General features: G+C 46.8%; 10 protein-coding genes across 10 annotated transcripts; 4 read left to right on the forward strand and 6 right to left on the reverse strand.

Annotated features, from left to right (window-relative positions):
* Positions 1-242: 242 nt before the first annotated feature.
* MGYG_07772 (meiotically up-regulated 157 protein) lies at positions 243-2,006 on the reverse strand (the record flags this gene model as incomplete). Its single annotated transcript, XM_003170480.1, has 4 exons — positions 243-529; positions 591-1,511; positions 1,541-1,800; positions 1,873-2,006. The coding sequence occupies 4 exons, from the start codon at positions 2,004-2,006 to the stop codon at positions 243-245; spliced, it is 1,602 nt and encodes a 533-aa protein (XP_003170528.1).
* Positions 2,007-2,515: 509 nt separating this feature from the next.
* MGYG_07773 (hypothetical protein) lies at positions 2,516-4,393 on the reverse strand (the record flags this gene model as incomplete). The annotated part of the gene is made up of 8 exons (XM_003170481.1): positions 2,516-2,562; positions 2,803-2,943; positions 3,023-3,250; positions 3,308-3,433; positions 3,488-3,512; positions 3,568-3,858; positions 3,910-4,085; positions 4,141-4,393. The coding sequence occupies 8 exons, from the start codon at positions 4,391-4,393 to the stop codon at positions 2,516-2,518; spliced, it is 1,287 nt and encodes a 428-aa protein (XP_003170529.1).
* A 503-nt stretch (positions 4,394-4,896) lies between these two features.
* Positions 4,897-6,338, forward strand: MGYG_07774 (postreplication repair E3 ubiquitin-protein ligase rad18; the record flags this gene model as incomplete). Its single annotated transcript, XM_003170482.1, has 3 exons — positions 4,897-5,452; positions 5,514-5,631; positions 5,690-6,338. The coding sequence occupies 3 exons, from the start codon at positions 4,897-4,899 to the stop codon at positions 6,336-6,338; spliced, it is 1,323 nt and encodes a 440-aa protein (XP_003170530.1).
* Positions 6,339-6,475: 137 nt separating this feature from the next.
* On the reverse strand, positions 6,476-8,216 carry MGYG_07775 (SNF7 family protein; the record flags this gene model as incomplete). Its single annotated transcript, XM_003170483.1, has 5 exons — positions 6,476-7,195; positions 7,261-7,455; positions 7,518-7,748; positions 7,815-8,094; positions 8,167-8,216. 5 exons carry the CDS (start codon positions 8,214-8,216, stop codon positions 6,476-6,478), a joined length of 1,476 nt encoding a protein of 491 aa, XP_003170531.1.
* A 341-nt stretch (positions 8,217-8,557) lies between these two features.
* Positions 8,558-9,113, forward strand: MGYG_07776 (hypothetical protein; the record flags this gene model as incomplete). The annotated part of the gene is made up of 2 exons (XM_003170484.1): positions 8,558-8,655; positions 8,771-9,113. 2 exons carry the CDS (start codon positions 8,558-8,560, stop codon positions 9,111-9,113), a joined length of 441 nt encoding a protein of 146 aa, XP_003170532.1.
* Positions 9,114-9,165: 52 nt separating this feature from the next.
* Positions 9,166-11,462, reverse strand: MGYG_07777 (hypothetical protein; the record flags this gene model as incomplete). The annotated part of the gene is made up of 2 exons (XM_003170485.1): positions 9,166-10,316; positions 10,385-11,462. 2 exons carry the CDS (start codon positions 11,460-11,462, stop codon positions 9,166-9,168), a joined length of 2,229 nt encoding a protein of 742 aa, XP_003170533.1.
* Positions 11,463-11,963: 501 nt separating this feature from the next.
* Positions 11,964-13,900, forward strand: MGYG_07778 (tRNA nucleotidyltransferase; the record flags this gene model as incomplete). The annotated part of the gene is made up of 3 exons (XM_003170486.1): positions 11,964-12,975; positions 13,041-13,604; positions 13,662-13,900. 3 exons carry the CDS (start codon positions 11,964-11,966, stop codon positions 13,898-13,900), a joined length of 1,815 nt encoding a protein of 604 aa, XP_003170534.1.
* A 450-nt stretch (positions 13,901-14,350) lies between these two features.
* On the forward strand, positions 14,351-16,234 carry MGYG_07779 (hypothetical protein; the record flags this gene model as incomplete). The annotated part of the gene is made up of 4 exons (XM_003170487.1): positions 14,351-14,500; positions 14,550-14,721; positions 14,778-15,238; positions 15,296-16,234. The coding sequence occupies 4 exons, from the start codon at positions 14,351-14,353 to the stop codon at positions 16,232-16,234; spliced, it is 1,722 nt and encodes a 573-aa protein (XP_003170535.1).
* Positions 16,235-16,381: 147 nt separating this feature from the next.
* On the reverse strand, positions 16,382-19,585 carry MGYG_07780 (polyphosphoinositide phosphatase; the record flags this gene model as incomplete). The annotated part of the gene is made up of 1 exon (XM_003170488.1): positions 16,382-19,585. One exon carries the CDS (start codon positions 19,583-19,585, stop codon positions 16,382-16,384), a length of 3,204 nt encoding a protein of 1,067 aa, XP_003170536.1.
* Positions 19,586-20,047: 462 nt separating this feature from the next.
* Positions 20,048-21,418, reverse strand: MGYG_07781 (lipase 1; the record flags this gene model as incomplete). The annotated part of the gene is made up of 1 exon (XM_003170489.1): positions 20,048-21,418. The coding sequence occupies one exon, from the start codon at positions 21,416-21,418 to the stop codon at positions 20,048-20,050; it is 1,371 nt and encodes a 456-aa protein (XP_003170537.1).
* Positions 21,419-21,670: the final 252 nt, after the last annotated feature.

A 21,670-nucleotide genomic window follows, 5' to 3' on the forward strand; every position in this document is an offset into this window, starting at 1 on the left:
TTTCAGCCTCAGAACAAGTCTATTCCGTAATTATAGATAAAACAGGCAAGACATCGACAAGTCACTTATATAATTAGATCAATATGTAGTTAATTAGTTATATTAATAAATGGAACTACTCTCATTAGACATATTCATGACGTACCACAAAGAACCAAAGCCAGGAGTAAAAGGGAGGGAAGTATGTAAAAGGGAGAGGAAAGGGATAAGCAGTAATAAAGCGCTCGACAGGTACTTATTCGCTAAACTTGGGCGTCAGAGGCAACTTTGTAAGGCTTTGCACCTTTACCAAATATCAAGTGCGGTTTATTCTCTGCCAGGTCAAGAATGGTTTGCGCGAAGACGCTGTTTGCCCACGCAAACCAGCTGCGTGTATATTTGGCGATACGGTTCACGTCCACACTCTCGTGGACTAAGCCTAGAAGGCATGAATCACGCACTATATTGATGGACTCCATAACCTCCTTATCGGAGTTCGCAGTCCGGGCACGTACAAGTACGGACATCGGCCATGCATTTTGCAGACCAACTATCGCCAAGAAGGTTAGATGCAGACTTGAGGAAATGGTTACTGGAGGAAGAAAACCTACTATGTGGTCCACCGATGCCATGAAACGCCGATCCGGTAAGGTAGTAAGGATTACCAGTTTTTGAGAGAATCATTTTTCGTGTATTTTTATAGACTTCATCATTCTGGTCGACAAATCCAAGCAGTGGTAGGGCAAGCAGTGAAGGGAGGTTGGCATCGTCCATGAAAATGCTTGATCCGTAGCCATCAACTTCAAAGGCGAACACTCGACCCCATGTTTTATGTGTCACGACCGCATGGTTATAGATACCTTCTCGGATCCGCTCGGAGTACTGCTTCAACCTTTGGATAAGCTCTTTAGCCCCTCCGGCTTTAGAGAGAGTCTCCGCCGTTTTTGCTAGCTCGACAGACATCATTGCATTGGCAGGAATGAAAAACCCTAGGATGGTGGTATCGTCGCTTGGTCGAAAAGCACTACGAACAAGACCAGTGCCGTTGCCCAGCGGGTTGCCAATACCCATTAGACTCAAAGTCTCTGTACCAGCATTAGTATGGCGCTGGAAGGTATACTCGTTGCGCCGGTATTGCCCGTTTTCATTGAAAGTAGGTTGGCTCTGTTCGTCTAGTACTCGCAAAACAGTGTTCAGAGCTTCGTACCACCTAGACGTCAGAAACGCCTTTGACTTGGTCTCCTCATAGAATTGGTTTCCTAGGGAAAGGAAGTTGGCAATGGAGTCAAGCTCATACTTGCACTCGAACACCACGCTGGGTTCATATGCTGGGTGAACCTGGTCCATCTGTCCATTGTTTGTCGGTGGTAAATTGCTCGGAGGCGGTGGTTGGAATGCATTGCAATATGGAGACTGGATCACAAATTCAGCCTGCGTATTTATAGCTCCTAGTATTAAGTTCTTTATCTTAGGGTCTCCGTTCGCCAGTTTTTGGTATTGCGCTAGCTGGTTCGTCGAATCCCGGAGCCACTCTGCATTTATATCACCAGTGACGATAAACGACTGGGGGCCTTCCCACACGCCGCCTGCTCGCTTGCTCTTCGAGCTTCGTTTTTCTTCTCCGTGCCGTCGACGTGCCACCGAACAGTCGTGTCGAGTGTGTTAGGGAACGCATTCTCAAATATCCGAGCGAGGTCTTTGTCGACCATGCGCGAGGTGATGTCCTTTATCACCTTCTCGACCAAGGGCGAGGAGAACGTCCGGCATTCTGGTATAGGTCGCTGGTACGAGAGCTTGAGAGGCCCTTCACTGTATGGAGGACTAGATGAATGTAGCGGTTAGCGACACTTAGTTAAGTAATACAGCACTGATCACAATCAGACGCTAACGCACTGTTTTGTCTGCGAGTACGCGACATAATCAGGACAGGCTTCGGTGATATCTTGTTTGCGCGTATGCAGGAGGTCAGTAGCTGATGCTTCGTGACAGGCGAGCGCCCCGAAGACGGCGATGTCGAGAAACCTCATTGCCGCCCGGAGACTACTTAGTTAAGGTGATTTTTGTTGAGATGCTTGAAGTCCTCCGAAACAAATGACTGGTTATTTAGCTAGATCAGGGGGCGAAGATGTAGAACCGCGACGGTTTTTCGACTTGGCTCTGCGTGTGCTATTTATCATCCTCGTACAGAACTGCTCCATCCCGGTCCTGCTCTCAGGGCGCGCAAAGCTCTTGACGTCCCAGAAAATACCAGGCCTGGTGGAACGGAGTAAAAGTGGTGGAGTTGGCGTGGAGAAGTAGCAAGGGGGTTTCCCTTGCTCTTTGCTTTTTCCTTTTGCTTTGCCGTTTTGCCTTTGCCTGTGTTGGAAAGTGACGGTACGAGATCAAGCTGCCATCTCTTATTATGACGCAGGTGTTATAGTCCTTCATTTACGGACGCATCGACAAGGCCAGGCCCTGCGCTTTGTCTACTTGATGCAAGTTTGTATGTGCGACGATGCCGGTTGCACCGTCTTGTGATCTCAATGTTCTTTTTCGATCATCGATCTGCAGGCTCGGAGGAGTCGATAAGATCAGCTTTCCATCCTTTAGCCGAGTTAGTTACATCGGTGGAGTAGATGTGAGATGGTTGCTTTATCCCTGTTCCTGTACTCTGTGCGAGATGATAGGTATTTGGTCACAAGGAGGAGGTTGATGTTAACATGTTCAACGGGACCCGTTGGTTTGATTTCTCTATAGTTAAGAAATAGAGGAGTATAGGAAAGTTTGCTTCCTATTCCTTTCGTACATGCAGAGTCACATCTCATGAAGCCGGCTATTTCTTACCGAAGAATGACATGATGCTACCCTGACTGGATTTCGCACTACTCTTTGTCGACTTTGCGGATGAAGATGGCAGTGGCTTTCTCTTCGGGGGTTCGGGTTCGTCTTCCGAGAAGGATTCCCATGCTGGCTCTTCTTTGGTAACTACAGGGGAAAAAGTGTTGTCAGCTTCTGATATTTGGACGCCGGCCGAGGAGGGGTGTCTGATCGGGCATGAGCCTACCTAGGTATCCTTCAGCATCCCTGGACACCTTCTTTTTCATCACCTGCCGTCTGCCTCTCCGCCGTTGACCCGTTGACCGTTTCTCTGACGTGTTGGACTCTGGTTCAGGTTCGAGCTCTTGCTTCTTCTGCGGTGGAGCTGGTGTTGACGCCGGGGAGGCCTTGTCACTTTCTTCTTGCGCTTCCTCTTCCTCAGGCGGAGATTCCGATGCATCTGGCATGTCCTCATCTTGAATTATGTTAGTATCACTATCTTTAATAATGAGGAGATATAATAAATATTTACCTTCCATCATCTTTCTAAGACGCTCTTCTCGTTCTTTTCTCGACTCTTGCTCTTTCTTGCTCGTTCCTTTCCCTGTATCCACGAAAAGGTCCTCTCTTTCCTCCTCAGACTCATCATCTAGCATAGCTATACAGAAGTTAACAAATGCCCAATTGGTTAGTTGCGTGTGATGTTTCGTACCATTTTGAGACTCCGTCGGTGTTGACTAACGAAAGTTAGCAATCAATGTCAATGCTCTAGGTGTTAAGCGGTTCCCTTACATCTGCTTCTTCCTCCTTTGGCTGTTGCTTTGGCCTTGTTTTAGCAAACGCCTTGAATATACTTGAAGAGTCACGTTTGAGTGCAGGTTTCCCTTGTGATGATTTGGATGTTGACTGTGAGCTTCCCTGTGTCCGAAAAGGTGTTGAAGATGGTTCCGGTTTCTTTTCCGTAGATTGCGTCGTGTGTTTCTTATCTGAAGGTTCTTGTTCTGCCTTCTTAACTATGGGTTTCTGTATTGGGTTCACATCTTTAATGGGCACCGGCATAACTACCGGTGCTCCTGACCGTCTCTATAATAAGAGTAAGTATTGCTTTTATATGATAAGCCAAATCATACATACCTTAACGTTCTTGTTCAAGATCATCCCGTACTTTTCATTGTACTGAATGGGGTCTTCTGTAGGAGAAGTAGGTGATGCCTGTCCGATATCTGCCAGTGCATTCAAGTCTGGGGGAGAAGTCGGCTGTACGCTGTATACAAAAATTGATAAAATCTTCTTGAACCGGCATTTCGCATCTATAATAGGGGTTAGTATTATCTCCGTCTTATGACCCAGCTCTAGAACACGTACCTTCTAGCTCTTCCTCCCGAACGAGTATTACAGAAGTAATAGTAGGTCCGTCCACAGCCTCTGTCGTCTCCGGCCGAGCTGGCTGACTGCTCATGAATGGACTGCTCTGCATAACCTCATCTTCGCCATCTTTCAAGTGACCTGCAGCCAGCGGCAATGCTTTGGTACATCCAAAAATTCCGGTCAGTAGATATGTCGCATGGACTGACTTTGGTTTCTTCTCATTTTCAGAGCGATGAAACTCGTATAGCATTCTGTAGCAGCATCTTAGTCTATGGACGGTATCTCTGAGCCATTAATACTTACCGCTTGGCCTGGTTGCTGTGTACTCTCTGCGCTCTACTGAGAGCTTTGTAAGTCACCTAGACGTTCTGTCCGTCAATGCAAGCTCGATACACGCGTGAAAATCTCCCCTACGTACAAATTCCTCATCGCTAAACACTTTCCCGGCAAGAAACTGTTTGTAACTTGTCCCCATCTTTGCCGTCGCCTCTCTTCTCCCACTTTCTTCGACTTTGACACCGTCAAATGTTTTGCTGTCGTTAAACAAAACGCGTGAGAAAAACCAATTAACTAACGCGTGTCAGCGCAAGTCTTGGCAGTCGCCTCAGGATGTTTTTCTCTCGAGCCTCAAGTCGTGACTTCGTCGTCTCCAAGTAGATTTTTACTCCATGACAGCCAACATATTACCATTTTATTTCATTAGCTCAGACAGCAAAGAGAAGGAGAGAGCTGGAGGACTCACCGTGGCTCTCGATGGACCGCAACTTCGATATACCTGATTCCACTGACTGGACAGCCACGCCACTCCCAGAAGTCGCTCGCTTCGAATCCGCCTTACGATGTCAGATATGCAAGGACTTCTTCGACAACCCAGTCATCACCTCTTGTTGTCATACGTTTTGCTCTCTGTGTATACGGCGGTGTCTGAGTTCTGAGGGAAAATGCCCTGTCTGCCGCAGCAGCGATCAGGAGCTTAAACTACGCCGAAACTGGGCCGTTAGAGAGCTGGTTGAGTCCTTCAAGGCAGCAAGGCCATCGATGCTAGCATTTGTGAGGAATAATGCGGTGCATACAACTCTAGTGTCCAGGCCTGGGCAAGAGGATGTAGTGGAAAGCCCGGCTACGAAGAGGAGGAAAATTAACCATTCGGGCGGAGATACTGCGATGGCTCTGGACACTGATAGGCGAACAAGATCACAAGCTAGGAGGTTAGAACACAGCATAAGGCTGGACCATGAGCCTGTGATTATACCTGATAGTGCAGATGAAGAAGAAGAAGCTGAGAAGGAAGAAGAAGAATATCAACCAGGTATGTACGAAGTTGCAGATCATCTGACGTCTCTCTCTATGGAGGTTAATTGTTACCCTAGATGACGGGCTCGTGGCTTGCCCCGTCTGCATGAGAAGGATGAAGAATGAAACAGTCTTTTCTCATTTGGATAACTGCACTGGCACGCCAGAGAAAGGAAATATCGCTAAGTCAAATGGGTATGGGTACGTACTTGTTCAATACCATAGTTGGATTATTATTGACACCGTTACCTAGAACTATTAGCTTTCAAGGATCAAGAAACTCGTTAAGCACTTCAAAGACGTTAACTCGTCTTCCGGCAATAAATTACGCCATTTTCAAAGATACTTCTCTACGGAAAAAGCTCAAGGAGCTTGGAATTCCAGATTGGGGACCTAAACTTATCCTACAGAAACGGCACACTGAGTGGATGAATTTATGGAATGCGAATTGTGATTCTTTGAATCCTAAATCAAAACGAGATCTTCTCCGGGATCTCGACGTTTGGGAAAGAACCCAGGGCGGATTGGCAACCTCGCAAGCTTTGTCGAGAGCCAATTCTGCAATAATGAAGAAAGACTTTGATGTTACTGCTTGGTCTGAGTCCCATGATGATGACTATAGAAAACTCATTGCAGAGGCACGCAGCATGAGAGCTAAACGGGCAGCAGTACCTGATACAACTGAGGATGGCCAGTCAAATGAACATGCCAATGAAACGCCATTGTCAGCACCAGCACCAGCGCCAGCGCCAACACCATCAACAGAGACTAACACGACTACCAATAACCCAGTTCCGGAAATGCCGAGCGAATTAAAGGAGATAGATGCTGAACAAGGGCATGCTGAGATAGAGCCTGATAGCACGGACAAATCAATGCAGGTTGCTGTAGCGGCGCCATAGCCGCGGTTGTCCCATGGAAGCTGCGGTGTTCATTCTCCTGGCTGCCATTGTCCTTAGGGGGTATACTATAGTGGTTCTGACCACGCACATATATACCTCGTAGAGCATGACTTCTCGAGAGGGAGGGTGAAAGAAGCCTACTCTACCGTTTCTGGTAGAGGTTTGGTGCCTTCCTTCGCCCTTTCCGTTGGCTTGTCGCCAATTGTCATCTGCGACAATTTGTCAATGTTCTCTTCCAGATCATCATTTGTGCCACGAGTGGCAGGAGTTTTTATTACCCCTTGGTTCTTCTCTAGCTCCTCTAGTCGTTGGCGAGTTTCTTCCGCTTCCTCCGCCTCTCTAGCCTCGCGCTCCTGGTCCTCTAGCTCTTGTAGCTCATCGTCTAATTCAGTCTCATCGATGACCGGTCCAGCCTCGTTGATGATGCCTCCGAGCTCATCCACATTGTCCATTTCCTTCCTCAGTTCTTCAACAACATCCTCAACCTTATCCACGCCTCCAATCTGGGAGTTGAGTTGCCGGAGAACTCCAGTACTTGTTTGCATCACCCGTACGATATCTATTTGGCTAGCAGCTTGTTCCACTTTTGAGTACACTTCTTCAAGCTGCCATAGGGTATCCGTGCGCTGCTTAAGATTGCGCTCAGCAAGCTTCCTAAGCCGGAGTGAGGATAGGGCTAGGATTCTATTTTTGTTTGCAAGAGCATTCTGTGCATTGGCAGTGAGCTCTTTTATTTTCTCGCCCAGGGTTGTTACCTGCAATGTTAGCCGGGCAATTGTTGCCTTGAGGGAGGCAATTGATCCATCTTCCACAGTGATACGGTCGGTGGTATCACTAGCATCCCTAAACTTCACTGTCTACGGTCTTGTTAGCGATCTTGAACATATTATACGTCAAGGCCATATTTGATGCAAATACATACCTTTCCATCGTAGAGTATAATATTCTTATCTCTCGAAAGGTATGTAAGTAAAACATTAAAGTCTGTCGTAGATAGCAACGTATCTTCCCCGAAGATATGCGCGAATTGCAACATGAACATCTCTTTAGAATATATGCGATCGACACTCGAGTTATGATGACCAGCAACTCCTTTTATAAGTCTACCTGCTGCTTGCTAGCAAAACAACATCAGTTTTCGTGACATACCAGGTTATTCATATGGGAAAACTTGTGTACCTTGACGTTATCTATGAGTACTAGCTCACTTGTCTGCAGCATGCCTGTACCAGCAAGATTATCGATATCCGAACCCATTACTAGGCCTCGAGCCTGTTTCATACCCCATGTAACAACCTGTGATAGACTGGGAGGGGTGGGTAACCGTAGCCAGCCGCTCCTGAAAGGACTTGTCTGGCTGTTTAGAAATGTATCGAGTAACATCATATGACCACTGTGTAATGCTTCATCCTACCGGCTATTAGTATATGGTTGTGTGCCGGTCTGGTGGGGCCTTCTTGCGAGCGAAGTACGTACGATCGCACACTGCAGGGATAGCGGCCTCCCCCACTCCCGTGTTTCTAGGTCTGCCATGAGAGCATTGCTCGTTCGTAGGACAAGCAGGTTGTTTCTGTGTGGCAGGCTCTCTTGCCTAGAGTCCAACTTTGAGGCAGAGCTGGATGATAAAGAGGAGACGCGACCAGCTAAAGCAGCATTTGCCAAAGCCCGCTGCCACGCCGTTACATTGCTATTATATCCATCAGGATTTGTCTGTTTCTGACGAGAAAAGTCGGAATATAACGATGGCAGGCGAGCCCTTTATATATAAAAAGCAGGAGTTAGCCTGATAAGAATTGACTCCATGAGAAGGAAAACAATGGTGTATTACCTGCGGAAGGCATCCTCGTGGTCAAGGATGTACGATAAAAGCTCACTCATCACGTTTTCATTGCAGTATGAGTGAAAAAGGGTAGAGATAATGCTACCAAAGTATACTCTTCTGGCCAGAGAAACGCGACCTATGCTTTAGTGGAGTTTGATGTTGACGTTTGGCGGCTGATGTTAAATGCCGCGATTATCTCCCCGCGCGCTTGCTGTTATCGCGCTTACACAAAACTTTAAGATTACCGCCCCAAAATTAGCCGCCTCTATCTTTCTTTGTACTTGAATTTCCTTTCCTACCATTCTATCCCGTGTCTTTGCATTGAATTCATTGCTCTGTGTCCTTTTAAGAACAAAAAGTGATAAAAATATAAGCCAAAATCAATTTTGTGGATAAAATGTGCAACTATGACGTCATAGCTAAATGGATATACATATATTCAAATGGCTGTGATGAGCTTTATAGCAACATAGATGGCCGAACATCCCTCCGAAGGTATGCCTAGTGGCCGAGTCACATTTGTGTCATTATCGTTTCACTGACATTTATCTAGATGCTCGGTTGGTTCATTAATGGATGGAGCTACCTGAAGGAGGGACACTGTCTTCAGGTGCACCATGCATACTCCAAACGTCTTACTTGAGTTCAAACACGGCTCTCGCAAGCCTATTTCAGGCTTCAAATCTCCGTTCTTGAACAACACAGATGGCGGGATTCGGGATTGGATGGCACATCATCGGTATCCAGGATTCGCGGAATCTACGTTTACCGTGCTTGACCAGCAAGCCGTTGACGAGGATGCATGCCGCACGTCTTACGCCGGGCCAAAAATGAAGGGCAAGAACACATTGATCACACATGAGATAGAAGGAGAACCTTTTGAGGGCCCGGCTAAAGCTGCAAAATTGAGGCATAGAAAGAACAGAAAGAAGTACGGCGTTCGAATGGATTAGCCAATGTATGAGGTATTAATTATGGAAGCATAGAGGGTGTCAGTGGTCTAGTTCATTCAAAGTCATCATCTTCAGGCTCCTCATCCTCCGTCCTTAGGAGCTTGGCTGACTGGACAGTTTCTAATGGTCCAACCGACCCGAGAATAGACCGCCGGTGATGACGGAAAGGGAGTTTCTCATTCATCTCTTCGGTAGCATCAGGTTGCTCGTCAGAAACTTCATCCTCCTCTGCCTCCAGTCCTTGAGCTTCAAGGCATCCCATCTTCACAGACAGTCTCAGTTCCTCTACGTATGTGCGTAGATCAGGAAAGGCAAATAGTCCCTCTTCCAGTATAGGTCCATAATGCCTTTCGGCTTCCTCCAAGCAGCTAGATGCAAGAGCGGGTTTCCCAATTGATAGCCAGTAATCAGCAGCGAGAAGTGACCACATCCCGGCCTTCCGCCGTCTGGTTCCCCATTTGGTGCCTTCTGTTGCAACCTTTGCGGCAAAACATGCAGAAGTCCGTTCAGAGACGAGAATTCGGCCGATAGGGCCAACGAGGTTCATGTTGAGGGCTTTCATGTTCCACTTGGCGGCATTTTCAGCAGCAGGGCCGCCACGAGATTTCAAAAGCTCAGCTCCAAGTATGATTGTGCGTAGCGTATTTTGGCCATCTGAACATCGAGTTAGATATGAGTAACATGCAATATCTAGCAGTTGATCGACAGCGTCAAGTTTGGATTTATTAGTTGAGGTAAGGGGGTTGAGTAGCATGCTTATAGCACACATCTCATGAGCTCCGGCATGGTATCTCCAAGCTTTGTCATTCCCAAAGTCGCTCCTGAGAAGGTCGTACGTTGACGAAGCAAGCTTAAAGTCACGAAGCATAAAAGAATAATCCGCCATCTTCCGTAATAGTGCTTCAGGGGAATCTGGCTTATAATACCCCTGGTAGGGATCATAGTTGCTTCCACTGCTACCGCCTCCAAAGGCGCCGGAGGACTTTGAACTCGAACCAAACCCGGTCCAGCGTCTGGATATCGACATGAAGCGGCCACTTAGACCCCTTCTTCGGGAGGCAACTTGTTCGTTCCACATGGCGACCCGGTTCTCCATGTGAGGAATAACAGACTGAGCAACCAGCTCCCTGATAAAGGATATAATGGCTGTAACATCGGACTCGAATATATGAGGAGATTCCCACCCCACATCTATCAAGGGTTCTGTAGACATACATGCGTTAGTTTTATCCTGGCAAAAATATGTTTACAATCATCCATAGGGGGTATACCTTGTTCTCTGGCTTCTATCAACTCTTCTCGCGAACTTTGCCATTCACATGATGGAAATGGCATACCATCGTCATCTGTTACAACGCACTGGTTACTTCGAAGCCGTAACATGTGACAATGTAGACCGAAGTGCCGTTTCATCTGATCAAATAATGCGGTTGATTGAGTAATGTCGTCTCTATCTTCGTCATGCACAAGAACATAGTATCGGAGGTATTCTGGATGGATCCAGGGTTGGGGCCCTTGCTCTCCATTACTTGTAACTGCGTAAAGCTGGCGTAGAGCTTCTAACGGAGACGGTGTACTGGAACTGATGGCTATAACGCATGTTACAGGGTGAAGAAAGGTTTCATGAGGGGTAGGAGCGTCTGCTGATAATAGCCGTCTTAGGAACAGCCTATATAGAGGGGATGACAAGGTCACACCCTTGGGAGTAGGTTGACCAGTAAATATTGCATCACTCGCGGCTCGATTAGATGGCTCTAGGTGGGTTTCCAAGACCTTTTCGATCTGAGCCAAAAGGGGTATCTTGTCTATATCCTCAGCCCCCGCGGCCGAAGTCTGCCGGCAACCATTCGAGTGCACAAATCGTACCCCGTAGTCATCCCAGCTCCGACTAGATCCCACTCCGTCTCGAATGATAACCTTGCCGGTAATTTTTTCGCCAAACGGCCGCAGGAGCTCGCAGAAACCACCCTTCAACCCCTTTCTCCGTACAAGTTCATTCGTCTCTTGCGAAGCGTAAACGCTGATGGCCGGAGAAAAGGCCCGGATTATCGTAGACCGTATATCATCTGCAGCATCGATCTGATGTCTAGCTGGCGAAAGCGTCGAGGATCTAGAGAGCCGCTGGGAGGAGCGAGAAAGCCGACGATCAGGCGAGCTGGCCCGGGATGAGGGCGAGGACTGTAGCTCTGAGGCCAGAGAGTTGTGCAGGGGGCTCTCAGAGAGAGACGTCAGCGCCGACTGCTGTGTATTCTGCAGGCGCTCCGCGTACCTGGACTTTGTGGGAAGAGGTGAGGCCGGCGAGAAGGAGGGCGGCGGTTTGATCGGGGGAGCATCCTCGGGGGTTGTCATGGACAACTCGGTCTGTTTGACGGAGGTTTGAGTACGCGTGTGCTAGATTGGCTGCTTTCCGTGAACATGTAGTCTATGCCTTGCTCTGTATGCGAGAGTGCGTCCGGAGTGTCCTTCCAGTCGTCGCGAGATCCAAAGTCGAGGCTGAGGATGTTGGTGTTGACGTTGACATTGAGCGTTGTCGTTGGTTGTTGTTCGCGAGCAAATCTGCCCAAGACATATAAAAACGAAATATTCTCTCTATGACTTCATCAAGCCCAGCAGCGTTTCTACCAGCGATTCACAACGGCAATCTACGAGATAACAATGCGGTTCTGCCGGTTATCGTCCGTCTTCTTTGGCCTGTAGCATAGCTTAGGTGCGGTTCTCCTGTCCCTTGTCCCTTTGGACGATGACTGTCACTGACTCACACACGTAGATGGATATAATAAGCCCGCTCCCCACGCAAATCCCACTAGAAAATTTATAGATTTAAGATAAATCTCTGCGGACGTCAATTCAATGCGCCTGTTGCTCAGGCAGCTGGGAACTTTTCGTCCACGAACTCTTTGTGCGCGCCAACAGCCTGGTGTGGAGGCTATCCGCCCTCTGGTGAACTTGAATCGATTCAACCACACACAGCAAGCGGCCGTTTTGCCTATGACTGACTATTCTGGTGGAGTTGAGAGACCGAACAAACGAAGGCGCATCGTGAATTCGGCTGTACCTGAAGGTGCAATGGCACAGGGAACTGAAGTGAAGGTGCCACGGGTGCAGCTAAGCTCAGAGGAAGCGCTCCTACGAACGCTGCTACTAGACACTGTGGAATACGTACGGCTTAAGAATAACGATGACCCCAAAGTGTCTGACCTTGTCCTTCGGTTTACTGGGGGCTGGGTACGTGATAAAGTACTGGGAGTGGGCAGTCAGGATATTGATGTTGGGATCAGCACCATGACGGGCTATGATTTCGGCCTGGCCCTGAAGGAATACCTTGATATCCCGGAGAAGCTTGAGAAGTACAAGGCTCATTATCCAGAGCACGCTCTCAAGGGAGTCATTGGCGGACTACACAAGATTGCCGCTAACCCGCAGAAATCAAAACACCTCGAGACTACCACAATCCGAGTCTTTGGATTCGACGTAGACTTGGTTAACCTACGGAAAGAAACCTATACGGACACTAGTCGGAATCCACAAGTCGAGTTTGGAACTGCAGAAGAGGACGCCTTTCGTCGTGATGCTACCATCAATGCATTGTTCTACAACATACATACTGGCGAAGTAGAAGATTTCACCGGTAGGGGGCTGTCTGATATGGGAGATAAACTAATTCGCACTCCAATGGAACCGTATCAAACCTTCAAGGATGACCCGTTAAGAGTCCTTAGATTGATCCGGTTTGCCAGTAGACTCGGATATACCATCGACCCTAATACTGAGGAATCAATGTACAATGATGATATCAAACATTCCCTGAGACTAAAAATAAGCCAAGAGAGAATTGGTATTGAGATCGAGAAGATGCTTCGCGGTATGTCTTTAGAGCTATGCCATATCACACATATTGAAGAATGTTTATTGACATGATTTTTTCAGGCCCTGACCCCTTGGGATCGTTGGAAATTATAAACCGGCTAGGCCTATATGACACAATCTTTTCAGATCATCTGAGCGAGATTGATGTTGATACATCATCGTGGCCAACGGCGTATATTTTGCTGAACAGTATTTTAGGCGAAGTAGACGATTCTAAAGTGTCTCTTGAGCTTCTGAAAGCGATTAAAGGTTTCCTTATCCGTGATAAAGATGAAAAATATCGATCATGGATGATTGCGGCACTTTCTCCTTGGGCGATGGTTGATGTCAAACACCCCCTAACTGAAGAAGAGGCTAGAAAAATGGCCCCTCGCCCAACGAGGGTTGCCCGGGATGGCCTAAGATGCGAAAAGAAATTAACAGTCTTGTTAAGTGTGGCAGTCACCCGTTATGGGCTGATATCTGATGTCAAAACGGAGTATGTTAGCGGGAAACTCAATGACTCTCCATCTGACGCCCGGTGGAAACTTGCAAAACTTCTCCGAACCCTAGGCCCGGATTGGAGGCTTTGTTTTGTTCAAGCAATACTACTGGATGTTATGCAAGGGAAAGCTGCTCAACCTGGTAAGTTTCACTGCACCAGGCTGGCACGTTTGAACAATACTAATTCCATGCGGATAGTCTTGGACGAATACCTAAAGGTGCTGAAGTTCTTGGAAGAGCAAAATCTCCTTGAAGTGAACAATCTTAAGCCCCTTGTGAATGGACGAGATATGATAAAAGCCTTGAACTCGAAAGCGGGAGCGTGGCTGACAACCGCTCTGGACATTGCCGTGGAATGGCAAATTCGGAATCCGGACCGGACAGATGCAGCGGGTGCAATAGAAGAAGCTATACGGAGAAAAGATGAGTATGCGTAGGCATCCGGCATACTTGCAGTAGCATAGCCCGGTGGGCTATTCAAGCAACGGCTTTGATAGACAACTAGAGCTATGAAACTTTTCTAGTACCGCACTTCCATGGCCGCAAATAGGATAACCTCGTATTCTTTCATTATCCCAAGTCCCAATATTAAGTAGATAATGATAATAAGTGTCTTTACATTGAAAGTTTTTGCTATGCGTTCTCATCCCCTGAACAAATTGTAGTTAATAAACACCTTAGGGTTACGCCCACCAGCGTCAATTTTCTCTTAGCGCCGCTTTGCCTTTAGTTACCTATGTTCAAGTCTAGTTACGTGCAACCTAAATACAATCTCTCCAACAGTACGCTATTTACGTGGTTGGCGAAGCAACCTTTATTTATGCTCCTGCATAGCTCATAGCTTCTTGGGAGTGTTAAATCCCGGTTTTCTATCCGCTGGCCTAAACATGGATGAATGTCGCGAAAATGCTCGAAAACTTCTAAAGACGACTAGGAGGAACAATGGTCCAGACATCTATACCCAAGATGTGCCAACATACAACGTTGAATTTGAGGAACTCTGGTCAGATATTAGTGGACGCAAAGACGATGGTGATGTTAGTATTTCCAGATATATCTCCAGGAGAGATATCTAATAATCAGTAGGTACTCGAAAATCTCCTCGTTGCAGAGGCTTGCCTTCGCGACAGGAAGGCTGAAAAGCCTGAAGACGACAAAAATATAAGTGCTGCAAACTCAATACTGCACTGGACATTGGGCGTTCTTCCTCCGGGAGAAGAGCTTGCATCTTCATGGAGTGATTTTCAGCTTGCAGATGGTTAGCGTTATGCCCTCTGTTCTCGCGTGGAAATGTCTGATTCTAACTGTAGGCAGGGGAACAAAAAACTTCCATAATATCAAAATACCGAGAGGATCGGCTCAAAGCAACCGTTGGATTACGAGTGCTACTTCATATACTTCCCATTGTTTTAGCGGATGGGACTAAGCATGCTGAAGATATCCTCCCAAGCCTTGCTATGTTCAATTCATCAAGCGACCCTTGGACAACAGATGAAGCTGCCCGAATGACGACCAAGCTTCTCCAAGAATATGAATTAAAACTGCGGGAAGAAGATTTATTTGGCACTATTATTGAAGACATTCTTCGCAAGAAGGTGAAGCCGGCATTCTCTAAAACGAAGACTCCAGCAATTACTCCCGCAGGACGCAAGGATATCCATCCAATTCCCCAACCAAGCTTTGACCCCACGCTATTTGATACAGGGACCAAACCGTGGAAATTCAAAGAAGGGTATATTGTATCAATTCTCAGCTGGATTGTCACACGATACCAGGTATGTGAGTCTGGATTGTGTTCGCTCTCTAGCATCTAAGCTAAGGTATCAATATAGAACACAGAATATAGTATGATCGAACGACACTTCCCGCTGCTTGTTCCTGCAATTTTATCATTCATTGATGACGAAAACATTGCATACAAAGCTGCAGGCTGTAGCTTACTCAAGGCCGTCCTTGGCCCACTTGAACGGGCCAAATCCGATATCTTACGCCGCACAAACCTTGACTCTGTTTTTCAAGATGCGTTGTCTCACTGCCTCTTATCTATACCTACAATCACCCCAGAGAAGGAATCGGTATATCTCCTAAGTTTAGCATATCCAGCTATATTCTCCGTTATCAGGACGCGGTTCGCTTTTTTTGCAAATTACAAAGGAGGTTTCAGCAAGCCACAGCCTACGAAACCCAAGGCTGAATTTGAAAGGGATACCCAGCTACGGATTGAATCACTTTCACGAATTGTCCGCCATCATATTATATCCTCGTATCTTCATACCAGCAGCCCGAGGCCAACCGAGGACACATCAATTTCTTCATATCCCCATCCATTACTTTCTACACTATTGCTGAAGCAATTGGCTGAAGCAGTGAGCAGCCTTGAAATTGAAGCTACGAAGTACTTGCAGGATGTTGTCCCTCTGCTTTCCTCAACGCTCACAAACCCTTTTGGGTTAGCATATATCCCATTACTCATTGCTGCTGGCCAGTGCTACCAGTCAGTTATTTTGAATTGCTGGCCGCGCTTATCAAGATGGAGAGGCGATATATTAGCTGGAATATGCACATGTTGGCTTAGGTTGTGTGATGATAAGGAGGATGGCATATTCTCGAATAAGGAGGAGTCGGATGACAGAGTACAGCTTCGGTCTGTTTTACAAGGCTTGGTGGTACTTTTGAAGGCTATTGAGTTGGAAAAAGCTGCCGATTTCGAAATCGAGCTTAAGACTATGGTAGATGCCGACGCTAGGTTGGAAAGTCTTCTGCTTATATAGGATCATCTATTGTTACTATCAGTATGTTCAAAAAAACAAGTATTTCTAGCTCTAAGGTATCAAGTTAACTAGGGTATCAAAAACCAAGAGTGTACGACGAACGCTGCAAAATCAATTATTAAAAATTGAGATATAATACCAGAAACATCATACTTCAACGCCTTGTTTAAATAAGCTCTTCCCCCTTAGCCATTGTCGGTAACGTTTGTAGCGCTTTTTGTCATAGTCATCCTGGTTAACGGTAAGCCCTTCATCTCCAACTGTTAGGAAATCTGTGTAGTCCACCATGCTACTCTCAGCGATCGTGCTCAAGTTTGCATTTTCCAGGTTACTCGTATTTGCGTATTCAAACAGATCTAAATTTGAGCCTCTCTCTTCCAAAGATGCAGCGGTCAGTGAGGCCTCCGAAGTAACAACCAGCGGCACCTTAAGCGGGTGATTAACATATCGTTCGTATTCTTCTGCCTCTGCGGAGGAGAGGGATGGGTTGAGAGAATCGGCAATCATTTGGCCGAAGCTCCATTGCGCAATCTGAGCTTTTGTGGCGTTATATGGAGGCTGGCTATATGCACTTGTGAGAGTCACTGGATCATTAGTGGTGTGGGAATTTGCAGCTTGAGCGTTTTGAGTCCCCTTCAAAATACCGGCTTGGGGAAGAAGTCTTCCGGATGAGGGCTGAAGCCAATGCTGTAAAGGCATGGCACCCGAGTAACCATTGTTTGACCCTGACTTCATATCCTTTAACTCGTCGGAGGGCTCTAGAATCGTGAGCCGTTTATTCGGCGCCTGTTTCCTATCACGTTGATGATCTGGCTCATGATCTGTTCTAACCACAAAGGGGCTAAGGTCATGCTCTCCTGGATGTATTGATTGAAGTTGATAATCTGGCAATTTAGTTCTCATTTTAAATGAAAACATTTTCGAAAAGGTGGATATAGCTCTTGGGCGATAGTATTCAAGCCAGTAATCATCAAATTCTCGAATACGTTTGCTTGCTAGAGCTGAGGAAGCTGATGGAGCAGGCGGCATTTCTCGCTTTTGAAGGTGTTCCTCGTTATACCAATTTATATAGTTTTGTTTATTTGTTGCAAGCCAGGTCCGTGGATCGGAATGATGTAGATAATAATCCGTGGAAAGGTTCCAGAGCATTGGAATATTTTTAGAGAACACGTAGTTTCCTAAAAATAAATTGTATGCCTCCTGTCTTTGAGCATCGAGGAAAGAATTGTTGTAATACCGTTTGAAGCTCTCCACCATATCGCGGGAGTGACCTGTCCACTGGTTCAGTTTTCTGTAGGTGGCCATAGTATTCACGAGATGTGAACCTCCGTATTGCACAGCAATGGTGTCTCCGTGGCCATGCCACATATTTGTGAACGTGTTGATAGCATCCGTATCATAATCAATGTACGTATGATCAATTAAACCAAGGGCTTGCAACTGATATCCTAGAGCGCGTTTTGCAATGACGAATTGAGCAGCATTTGTTCGGTCGAGGCAATCAATACAATTTGTCCTTGCAACTCCATTTTGCATACTCAGGCCCGATGCTCTGTCTTCACCGTTTCGGAAAAACCCTGTTTTTGGAATGATATCGTCTGCGATAGATTCTAATGTCCCAATAACGTCCTGGTCACGGCTTTTTGATGCTCTGCTCATGTCCCAAGCACGGTATATGATTTTCTTATCACTAGGGAGAAATTGGTTCAAATAATTCACGGCATTTGTATACTCTGTCAGCAGCTTGGATTCACGTGGAACCTTTTCCCGGCCTTTAATAAGATTGAGGACATAGACAGGGCTGCCGTATCTTTCAAAAAGGTTGTTGAAATGGAGAGCCGCAGCGGAATAGAAGGGGTCAACTAGACTCAATGAGATGTCAGGCTTGGGTGTGACTCCAGTGCTGTCTTGCGTCCAAGCTAGAGGAATACTCCCGCGGTGCTGGACATAGGAAGTGTATTGCGGATTCGCGTAGAGCTCAGGGCCGGGGGCATGGAAAGATGTGGTAAGCATATCAGAAACAATCTGCTCGGTCTCGACGTCGTTGGCCACATATCCAAGATCATTAACGCCACGTTTAAGATACCGAGCACCGGCAAAAAACCTGGACCGGCGAGCAATTAGAGTCAGGTATACAAGCCGTCCGTAAATCGATATAGCCGACTGGTCAACGTATCCGTGGGTGATTGGCAGAAACCAATCAAATGCGTTTTTGAGAGACTTGATGACAGGGTTTAGCAAATATTGGTTCCAAACGAACATAGAGTTGTGGTCACGGTTTCCGTAGCTTCTCTGGCCTGATCTGATCGCTTGTCTCTCCGAAACAATATTGTCTTGCAGGGTACGGGAGATATTATACGAATAGCTGAAGTAAAATGAGCGTGTCAAGTCGATGTTATTCATCACCGTAACGAATCGTGATTCGTCTGCGTGTTTTTCAGGCCTTTGCTTGGCCGTAGCAGGAGACTCCAATGGTATAAGCTCTGTCCCGTCTATTTGATAAATGTAGTGGCCCCCTAGCATTGCAACCTGGCTTCGTTTTGTCACAACAAGCATATAGTATGAACCTGTAAAACGTATAAACCCCAAGAGTCCCCAGGTGCTACAACGCAGTTTCAACCCGCCAGAGCTTTTGTTGCCATCGTCCACAGCATCGAGAAGTTGATTCATCTCCTTCTTTGAGTATATAGTCTCATCTTCTGCAAAGACAAGGTCTTCCTCAGGATCTGAGGTGCGATCAATCTTTAGCATCCGGAAGCGTCGGTCAAGGAGATCCATTCCAACCAGATAATACTTTGTAGAAGTTTCGTATAACGAAAATTTGTGCATTTTAGCGAAGGGAAGCTCCCCGTCTTGCCCCACGCCCCCGATGCTACTGCCATCGCTTCTAGTGTCAGGGTCATCTCGACCCCTATGCGTTGCATTAGTTGGCGAGGTGGTTCTCTCGAACGATTTAGCAACATGAGGCTCCTCATCACCGCCTTCACCATCGTCTTCAAATATCAGCATGCTTGTTGAGCCACGGCGTCCGTCAATGGAGTTGTCGATGGTCGTTGAATTGGCTGCGTGTTGTTGTGTTTGTCTATTTGTCTCCCCGTGTGTCCGTTGTGGGTCGTATTGGTTCAAGGCGGTTGCCGGGGAGTCAGATAGCGAGGAGTTGAGGCTATTATGGTCTTCTATAGCATTAGTAGCGCCCCCATCATCTTCATGTCGAGCAGCGTTATCAAACGACGTCCGCCTGATATCTGAAGGCTCGTGCGGTTGTGGCTGACAGGCAGCTGATTGCTCACTAAAGGAACCCATTTCTGCAACTGTCTTTAATGACAGAGCCACATCGTCGAAGCTCTCCATTGCCGTAATTTCCCAGCCATAGGCTAGTAAGACAAATCACAAAAATAAGTCCGGAAGAATAGGAGAGTGCAAGGCACTTGATTATTGCCTCTGCTATTTGACCGAATATCAAGCAAGGAGTTGAGGTCAGCATCGAGCTTAGTCATAGAGATAAGATAAGATAAAGCTACCCCAGCAGGCCAATCGAAGTGCAGTGTGTTATTGTCAGGTCGATATACAATATCATTGGCTATTCTCAGTCACATGACCCAAAACAACACATTACTAAGCAATGATTCCTGCTTCTGCTTCTATCAAATAAAAAAGATGGTGTGAGCATCTTCAACTCTGCAGAAACAACATGCAATTCTCGGCCAGAGCACTGACAAATAAAAATGTTTCTATTAGTATTAGCTCATTAAGATATTCTTTATGCAAAAAGATATCATGAGTATATATAATAAAGGCATCGTTATTCGTTAACTACCGAGTACGTGTGAGGTTTGTAGGGCCGTTGATAACCCTACTCAGCATTACCAGGAACTCACTAATAAGTCTCAAGCTCATAACTCTATTGGCTCGAGGATCCGATAAACTCATGAACTCCTCGGTTACTTTGCATTTCGTGCCAATAGGTTTACCCTCGAATCTGTCAGCTAGCCAGTTCAGGGCGCCAGGGGCACCGGTAAGAGCCAGGATAAGGTGATTTGTCTTCAAATCACGATTATAATGGACAATGGCGTCGTTATTGCAATAATACTCGACAAGGTCGTTGGTCTCTTCCACGGGGCTGACTTCATCTTTTTCGGCTTTATAGACAAAGAGTGGGATCCTAGGGATTCTCTTCCCCATGGAGTTTTTTTCAATGATATCTGCTAGTTCTGGTCGGTCGAAAGCGCCCGGGTCCTGGAGATATTTAAAAATGTCTTCGTAGGCGAAATCGAGGATGTTTGCGACAAAGCACTGGTCCGCTACCCTCAGGAAGTCCTTCTTCTTCTCTGGCTTTAACCCATTCTCGATGACCAAGTTGACCAAAGGGTAGTCTTTGCTTAGTCCGTAGATACCAGCTGGAAGTAAACCCGCCCAGACGCTCTTGTTGGTTGATTGGACGACTGTCTTGACTTTGGGAATTGTCCCTCCGAGAGCAGCACCGGCAATTTTCAGCTCTGGAGCATAGCACGGTTGAAGTTCGGCAGCGAAGCCAGAGGCAAGGCTGCCGCCTGAATATCCCCACATTGTGACAACGGCATCTTGCGCTACTCCAGTAAAGTAGCCAGAGGCAAGGGCTGCGCGAATACCGTCAAGCACAGCATACCCAGCACGGTAGTTGGCCAGCCATGAGCCTTCCAGCCCTTCAAAATCAGGGGCTGTTACTACCCACCCGCTTTTAAGGGCAGCAATTATCAAGAGGAATTCAGTTTGGGTAACAACTGTGCCGTACTTGGGTCCGACCTGATGGCCACTCTGAACAGCATAAGAAACACCACAGTTTGGAGAGGAAGCATCCTCTGCAACCTGGAAAGAGAGAAGCTTGCTGTGGTCGGCGTTTTCGGGTACTAGAATTGTTGTGACCGCGACTGTTGCATTGGAAAAGCTGTCGGATGTGCGATACATGACATGATGTGCACTTTTCAAGCTCACGGGAATCTTGCCTAGAGCAGCAATGGGGTTTGGAACTTTGCGTTGCTTCAAGATGGTACCGGGTCGAGCGCATTCATAACCGAGTGGTGGTTGATAGAAAGGGTCCTCAGATGGCAACGGTACTGAGCCACGCAAATCTGGCCCTGATGGCAGGGCTTGTGCGGCGAGAGTGAAAATTACTAGGCTGAGCCAGAGTTTGATGAAAATGACCATGCTTATACCAGCTACCGTGATCTTGAGGGCCGAAAATGAATAAAGAATGGAAAAAGCAGCAGTGAAAAAGAATGACGGGGAAAATAAATGAAAGGCTCCCAACAGGGGAAAGATTAGTTGGTTGTAGATGGGAAGTCCTCTGGACGGACGAGGTTTAGAGACGAGGAACTAGCTGCATTTTATATTCCATTGATCCGTATCTCACAGGAAAGGGCTGTTTGGAAACCCCCAGAACTTCTTGGGCTCATTTTT

This window comes from Nannizzia gypsea, genomic scaffold (assembly GCF_000150975.2).
Source record: "Nannizzia gypsea CBS 118893 supercont1.7 genomic scaffold, whole genome shotgun sequence".
Lineage (NCBI taxonomy): Eukaryota > Fungi > Ascomycota > Eurotiomycetes > Onygenales > Arthrodermataceae > Nannizzia > Nannizzia gypsea.